General features: G+C 37.4%; 1 protein-coding gene across 2 annotated transcripts in view; it reads left to right on the top strand.

Moving 5' to 3' along the window:
* Positions 1–8,773, top strand: part of diaph2 (diaphanous-related formin 2) — a 519,741-nt gene that overhangs the window by 386,574 nt on the left and 124,394 nt on the right. For both annotated transcript variants that reach the window (XM_059345604.1, XM_059345603.1), the window contains exon 25: positions 8,248–8,372. In XM_059345604.1, coding sequence (XP_059201587.1) covers positions 8,248–8,372 — 125 coding nt within the window. The remainder of the gene's footprint in view (positions 1–8,247; positions 8,373–8,773) is intronic.

Genomic DNA, 8,773 nt, shown 5'->3' with positions numbered 1-8,773 from the left:
TATAACAGTTCTGTAACTAGGAGGATTTAGGGGAAATGCAAATTAAAAGAGGAAATAGAGCAAAAGTAAAAAGGATTTACCCTTTTATGTGCACACAATTAGTGCAACATTGATGGGAAATTGCAATTGTGATTGTTTGTGCATTGGTGTCCTCTAAATGAGATTAATTGCATTGTGTGCCAACAACATTGTCTATCTTCTGGTATAACGTTACAATATAATTCTTCCATATGTGTGTAATTATTTATAAGGCAACATAAGTAATGCATTTAATTATTTACACATAGATAAGTAACTTGGTCTATTTTCTCTCCACGGCACTGACAAGAAAAAATAATTTGCCTGATAACTGAAAGCTATAGCATGACGTTTACAGTTAATACTGTGCCACAAGGTTTCCTCCACTTCCTCCACTTCCTTTGTTTATGCTGTCCATTAAATTTCCTCATTTGCCACTTTCTCCTGCCTGCTGTTTTTAACATAACATGATCCGAAGTAATCAGAAAGAACAATGTGACTGCTTTGTCACAGCAACAATATCACTTTCACTCCTGCAACTGGAGCTGCTTTGATTCCTGCTGAAAGGGGAACACATAGAGTTGTGTTTATCCTTTTGTCTGTTTCCTCTGATGTACTCTAGTCTGCCTCCCACTTCATCTCCTATTCACTCTCAGGTGCCACCAACAGCTAAATGAAAAAAGACAAAACATTATTTTTTTATCGGGGGTGAGAAGAAGAAAAAAAAATCTAATTCTATGTTATTTTAAAGGGAACGGAGGCACTCTCTAATTTATTCAAAGTCTTTTTAAATTGACATACAATCCATCATTGTCTCGGTATGATGCCTCTGATCAATAGTCAGTTTTTGCCGTGATGTGATGAATTTGCCCTTCAGCAGCCATAATGTGTATGTGGTCATGTGTAGAGTCCCCTCAAGGTCGTCCTTCCTCCTCACCCTATGTTGTATATGCAAAGAGGCTGTGAGGGGAGGTTTGATGAGAAGATAACAAGTAGGGCAAGATTACTTCTTCAAGACCCTGAAAGGTTTAACATCTATAATCTCTTGAGCTTGAAAGAGTTTTTTGTGATTGAAGTGCTGATATTATCATGGCCACACCTTTGTCAGCCCAACAGACTCAGACCTCATTTATCTGTAGATGAATAGTGTGTAGACAGAATGGCTCACAGACTTATTCAGCTCATAATGGTATGCTCATTTACTGTTCTGGATCCAAAAAATACACATTTGAAAGTCCCATATTTTGCTATGCAAGATCAGCTGATCCACTTTTCTTTTGTTCCTGTTTTTTCAAAGCAACCTTGAATTACACCGCCTTGAACCAGAACTTATAAGGATTACCAAATCTGGATAACCGGTGCTCTAAATTCTAAATGGGACTATGTAGCATAATGTTATCATAAAGAACAAAGGCTAGAATTGCCAATGTGGGATTACTTTGTGTTTATTGAAAATATTGGAAAGAAGCACTGCGAGGAACTGCATTTAACTGTCATTGTCATATGTAATATAAGTCATACATGTAAAATGTTCAATTTTTTGTTTGATATTGACAGCTTCTTGGTTTTTAATTTAATGTAATTTGTAACTTTAATGAAAAGGTCTAGCCTGGCATCACCAGACTAATTTGCTAATGAGAAATAATAATAATAATAATAATAATAATAGTAATAATAGTAATAATAATAATAATAATGATAATAATAATAATAATAATAATAATTAATAAATAATTAATTAATTAATTAATTAATTAAATAGATAAATAAATAAATAAAACAGAAAATAAAAAAACCTTCTAAATAAATTTTTGATTTGCAAGGGTCGTTATCAACGAGTGAATAGACCTAAAATCAATGAGAGCAACAAAATGTGACCTCCAACCAATGGTAGTAAAGGAATTTGACCCCCAACCAATCATAGCAACGAAACGTGTGACGTAGTGCTGCATGACATATGCAGATTCAGGGGCCGCTTGGTCTGTTTTCAAAAACAATAATTGACGCATATCGGCATAGACAAACTTCCTCAGATTACAGGTAAACGGTCAGTTAAATGTTTTTTAGGTGAAAAGTAATCAACACAGTAACAGAATCTTGAATTCATATTTAAACAGCGCTGCATAGTTGACATGGCTGTCTAGTCTGCCACAGCAAATACAAATGAACTCGGCAGATTAATCAAGTTTCCACAGTGAAGCTAAAAGTTAGCTTAATGTCTACTTTATCACTGCCAAAGGTAAACAAATCAAGTGCAAAATGTACATGTATACAGGCCGTTTTGACCAATGAAAAAACTGTATCAGTTACAGAAACCCACCCTTCTGCTGGGACCAGGATAAAATCAAAATGTCAAAATATAAATAATTTCAGTACTTTAAAAACTTTCCATGATCCTCAGCTTTACTTTGTGTTTAATGCTGATTTGCAAATGTTAGCTGACACATTGCACTAATATAATTAACATTGTAAACATTATAGCTGATGAGTATTAGCATATTACCAGCAGCAGGTTATTATGGTGATGTCAGACATTAGGCTCTTAATTTTTTTTTTCCTTACTTTCATCTTGGTTCGTCTTTAACTTCTCTAACAGCCTTGGCTCTGAATTTTGTATTCACATCTTGATTATCCGAGCTGAAATATGCCCGGTAATTATGGCATCAATTTCCGGTGATAAATCTTGGTCCTAATATTTCAATCAATCAACTCTCTCCTTACCCAAGTTGCACCAATATAAAGTCACATATTACTGTCCATGTAAAACACAAACTTTTTAAGCAGGTCCATCCTGAAACATGATTACATTTTAAATATGTATATTTTATCTGTCTGTTTATGTATCACTTGTGTGTGTCTTCTCATATGCTCATCTCCTTCTCTGCACACCCACAAACACACGCTCACTTGGCTAAGGTGATGAATGCTTTTATGAACGACCTTCTCCTTTGGTTTTATGTAGCATTTGTCTTTGTTTTCACAAGTGTGTAGATTATTTAAAACTTGATCTTTTATTCTATGTTGGCAGCAACGCTTGAGATAAATCTCAATTTCCTTTGTAACCTTTGGCGGCATTGCAAGAGTAGTGGATGAAAGATTGGTATTATTTGTCTATAAATCAAAATGAAAATTGCCCCCTTCTACAAATGACTGAATATAAAGTTGACATCTTCACATTATGGCGGTTGATTTGGTATTGTGAGCTACACAGTATTTTTCCCCTCGCAGTTTATTTGAAGGAAACGTGGCAAAGCTTAATGAAATACTCTTTGTCTGTCTTTTGTTCATGTGAATGAGTAATGCGTCAAGGGCCAGTATTACAGAGCTCATATAAATAACTGAAGGATGTTGACCACAGTGGAGCTTTTTTATGCTGTCTGTTATTCACACAAGTTAACTTCTTGTCTTTTAAATAGCTTTTGTCTTTCTTGTCCTCTTTTGTGTCCTCATGCATCACTCAGCCTCCGCATTTATTTACTGTGCTTGTAAAGAATGCAACTAAAGTAGACAGCAGACAACTTAAAGAGAGTGTAAGAAGTTACCTGAGAAGAGACTGAGTGCATGTAATGGCTTACAAACCTGGAGATGTTTTTTTTCCCGTGTCATTGAAACACACAGGCAGGCCTTGCTGACAGCAGTCATTAGAATAATTTTACATGTTTCAGAAATCCTCTGTCTGGAAAGACAAAATATACAGCCTCCTCTATCCCCTCCGTTTCTCCTCTGATCCACTTGGAATGTGTATTCAGAAGATACCGGTGTTGCCATGTCTGTACCCTGAAAATAGCAGCATTATTTTGGTGGTAATTTAACTAATGATATCCCAGAGGAATCCGTGCTAGATTCTGCAGACGCTAGATTAAGAGAGCCAAGAAGGATGGCGATATTAATGTATATGCATTTCTGAAAAGCATAAATGTACTCATAACATCAAAATATGTATAAGGGAGAGCGCAGACCTTCACCAAGGCCATGTCCTATCATACCGTGGCAAAGAAAGTGGAAAATAATCTGCTATCATCTCCAAAATTGAACTGGCTCTTCCCTGGGCCGTGCAACATCATTGCAAAAAAAGAAAAGTTGGGTGAACTCAAAATTTCAAGGCAACAAACTTCGATAAAATTTTAAGTTGGACAATTAAACTAAATATTTTAAGTTTTGTTTTTGAGTTTGCTCAACTCTGAATTCAGATTTTTGAACTTATAATTTTACATTGTAGTAACTTTTAATCCTAACTTCTGCAATGTGCTTAATTGGCACGATTGTAACGCCGCTATGAAATGTCAGCTAATGTTGCGACCACAGTTTTGAGTTAGCATTGATACGCTAGCATCAGTTAGCCGCTAGCTTTCGCTAATGACCGAATTTCAGCACTTTCCTGCATTTCCCAACAAAGAAATAAGAGTTATCAGAACTATTGTCCCTTGTTGTGAACCCCAACTTAAAGATATAAGTAACAACAACTCACCAACTTGTTTTTGAGCAGACAACTGGCTTCCTTTGTTGTGCTAACTTACATTATTGCCCTAAATGTCAATCATTTATGTTTCCAAGTTTTACCAACTTAAATCACTGTTTTCGGCAAAAAATACAAATTGGCTTTTTTTGCAGTGATCCTTCCACCAAGTTTCATGAAAGTCAAAGCAGTAGTTTCTCCGTTGTCAGACGGACAAACAAACAAACAAACCTAACCTCCTTAACGGTGGTAATTAATTAAGTTTTTGTTTTAACACATTATATTCCTTTCAGCACCACATCTGTGTTAGTCATCTTGTGCCAAGGGTTAGAATTCCCATGTAAACAAAGTCTCTATTGTAGTCCCACGGCTTCACTCTGATCCTGTAAATGGCTCCTCTGAAACATCTAAGCAGTTATCTTGAGCCACTGTTTCTTGGCTACCATGGTTACTAAGATCAGTGTTACAGCCAAATTATTACCCAACACTATCACTCATGCCGCTAGCAACAAACAAAAGCCACGATGAGTGACAAAGAGCTTTCCACGGCTCGATACATTTGTGTGAATGTAATTGTTTTGCCTCTTGTATCCATCTGTCCACCTACGATGCAGTTCATTTTCCTTTTCTTTTCCTTTTTTTTCACCATTACTAAGGCTGAGATCATAGTGACAAGAGCATGTGGATCTCAGAGGCCCTATCAGTGGAGAAACAGGCTATGTGATAGTGTGGTTTTCTCACTGTCATCCCCAGGAGTCTGTTCTGTGAAAATGGAGGAGGAGGGATTGTGCAACTCCCAGTCACAGGATCTGTCCAGCTAGTGGGCTAGCTGCAAACCCTAATAATGACAGTGACCTCATCCCTTCCATTTTTTGTATTGCTTCTAGACCATGGGTCTCAAACTCGCGGCCCGCGGGCCAATTGCGGCCCTCGTCACGATATTTTGTGGCCCCCACCTTGATATGAAAGTTTAATGTGAGTTTTATATGAATGACACTTTACTGTGTTGTGTGTGGAAGGTCCCTTTTATTACTTTTTGGGGGTAATTTTGTCTTTTTTAATAATTTTGTGTCTTTTTTGGTAATTGTGTGTCTTTTTTAAGTAATTTAGTTTTTTTTCTGTCATTTTGTGTCTTTTTGGTCACTTTGTGTATTTTTTTTGGGTCATTTTGTGTATTTTTAGCGTAATTTTTTTAACGTAATGTAGTGTTTTTTCAGTCATTTTGTCTTTTTCTGTAATTTTGTGTCTTTTTTTGGTCATTTTGTGTCTTTTTAGCGTAATTTTTTTAACGTAATGTAGTGTTTTTTCAGTCATTTTGTCTTTTTCTGTAATTTTGTGTCTTTTTTTGGTCATTTTGATACTGCCTCCAGCGGCCCCCAGGTAATTTGAGTTTGAGACCCCTGTTCTAGACTGATCACAGCAGGCATTCTGTGTGCACCTGTTAATGTGTCTGCTTGCTTTCCAGAGGGAATGCACTTTAGATATTTGTGTTGAAGGTTGTTTTAGTGAGCAAGGAGTGCACAATAAGATTGGATCGTGAGTCCACAATCTCACGATCCAATCTTATTGTCAGAAAATGGGAAAAAGAATAAATTCGAGCTATGGAATTGATGTTAAGCAAGACATTGTTGACCCTCATGTCACCAAGGCTATAAATATATTTTGACTATGTCTATGATCCCGCTCCTCACTACCACAGCACTTCAATTACAGTCTAGTGGATGGGCTGACCTTGGAGATGTGGGGGTGGTGCAGGTTAAATGATATAAGTTGTAGAAAAGGGCTGTCCTCATTGGTGTTTATTTCGGTTATCAATCAATGTTTGAAGCATATCAAAATGACTGGCTGCAAAATAGGATGAACCATTTGCTTTGCAGGCACGATACAAACTTCTGTCTGGTGCTGATTGGCCAGCTCATAACTATCACTGATCAACGGCATCATTCATGCAGCAGGGCATGTTTATGGTTTTGTTTGTGTTTTTTTTTTACTTCAGCCTCCACTTTCTGTTTGCTTATGTGTTTGTCTTTAGCTAACATGTTGAAACTCAAGGCTGCGCTGGAATGGAGTTTCCTGTGCACATGAATACCCCCAAGAGGAAGAATCTTATTGGTTGTGCAACCCTGTGACCTTCCTCTTTATACAGGCCCAACCTTCAACTTTCAAATGAATTTATCTCCTAGCTCACGTTGTCTCAAAGAGGAAAATAAACCTACTTAGTTCGGTGACCCCTTGCTATTCATAGACATTTGTCAGGTTGAAGATCTGTGATCAGAATCTTGTCTATTGAAATATTTGTTTGGAGTCAGTGTGCAGACATTTTCTTTTCAGCTTTCAATGCGTATTCCATTAGGTTACACTCTTGCTCTTAAAAATATAAATTCATTTTCAGTACAGTGCAATGTTGGCTTTAAACATGAGGCTTAATTAGTTTAGTTGTGGTCAATGCTCCACTTCATGCTTTAGTCTTTTGTCTAAATGTTTGGTTTTTTTTGCTGCAAAATACACAAGCTTTAGTTGTAAAAGAATACCAAAAGCAATTTCATTTTAAAATAAATTGCATGTTATAGTTAAAACAGAAAGGCTTTCACTCAAGTACTCTGTTTACTAAGTGCTGTCAACATTGTAGCCAATGAATTGCCTGTGACATTGAATGAAATGTATGGCTGCAATTTTAATAATACTAATCTGAAGGTTTATCTTGAAAGACATAAAGGAACATCTTGTTTACGACTATGTGTGCAACTTTTAATTTAATGTTTTGATTTTATTTTCCAAGACCATTTCTGTATATGTATGTGTGTGTGTGTGTGTGTGTGCAAGTGGCTGGTGTGTGTGTCAATAAGACTAAACCCCTAACAGCAACCTAAACATGGTACTGCATCCATGCTCCTGTCCCATCTGATCCCTTAAGACACTGCTTACTGTTTGAAGTCTCCACTTGAAAGGGCTGATCTGAACACTGTGGATTCCACAGCAACTCTGCAAACTGTGATTACAGACTGATTAATGAGCCACACACACACACTGTACACACACACGTGCCTGCTTTCTAGGCCACACACAGATGGATTATGCAGGAGTCAGTATGTCACAACATAAAGTCTCACTCAGTCATAGCTTGGTTTTTACTCAAACTTTACAACCTGGTCTCACAGAAATCCGTGAAATAGCCACGGATGTCGCTTAACTCAAAATCTGTGGAATAGCCACGGAATCGCTCAAATTTCCGTGAAACTGACACGGATTTCGCTACAATGCAAGTTAATGACAGTCATATCCCGTGGCTATTGGTTTGTTCCAAGTCACGTGACTTTCAAGGTCCCAGCAGTAAGAACAAAAAACATGGCGGACAGTTCTCTCATTTTTAGTGAAAAATCAATATTTTGACTTAGTTTCTGCATAAAAATGGATTTTGATCACATTTCTAGCGAGAAATATATGTTTTATTTTCTAAATATTCACTCAGTGAATGTACATAATCACTTTGTTTGTTGGAATAGCCACGGGATATGACTGTCATTAACTTGCATTGTAGCGAAATCCGTGTCAGTTTCATGGAAATTTGAGTGATTCCGTGGCTATTCCACGGATTTTGAGTTAAGCGATATCCGTGGCTATTTCACGGATTTCTGTGACACCATGTTGAAACTTTAACAAAGTGATTTGTGTTGTTTTCCATATGTTTTGTCACTGGAAACATGTCAGTGAGCTCAGTACGAGTCTTTGTTGTGCTTTCTAATCAATATTCTTCTTTCTTTTTCTTTACACAGTGTCTGCTGAGATCTTAAAAAGCAGTTTGACCACAATGGAACGTCACATCCAGAGGCTTGAGAACGACATCGAGAACTTCCCCAAAACAGACGACCAACAAGATAAGTTTGTGGAAAAGATGTCGATATCCTTTTTTTTATGGTGGTCATTTCTAAACCTTGCTTAGTTTCATATTTAAATATGCTCCTGAAAAGCTGATGTGTTGTAGCTTATAAAGACAGCATACTTGCTATTTTGTCAACCGCATTGGCAAAGGAGTGTGCTGTTTGTGTTCTGCCTGGCAGTGGTAAGCAGTTTAAGTCACTTGGTGTGATAGGTGGCACCCAGGGGAATGTAGGGAATGGATCTGGCTGCCTCGCTATGAGATGTTGATCGGATCTCCCTCTTCTCTCGTCCCTTGGTCCCAAGAGTGAAATCATGCCTGTGGCTATTTTTACTGCACTCTGCCACCGCTGCCTGTCCCCTGGGGGACTCTAATAGGGGCTCTAGCCCCTCACACCAACTTATCGCCTATCCCTGATTTCA

The sequence above is a fragment of the Centropristis striata genome, chromosome 12 (assembly GCF_030273125.1).
Source record: "Centropristis striata isolate RG_2023a ecotype Rhode Island chromosome 12, C.striata_1.0, whole genome shotgun sequence".
NCBI classification, from domain to species: Eukaryota; Metazoa; Chordata; class Actinopteri; order Perciformes; family Serranidae; genus Centropristis; species Centropristis striata.
This window is presented reverse-complemented; position numbering and strand designations above follow the sequence as displayed.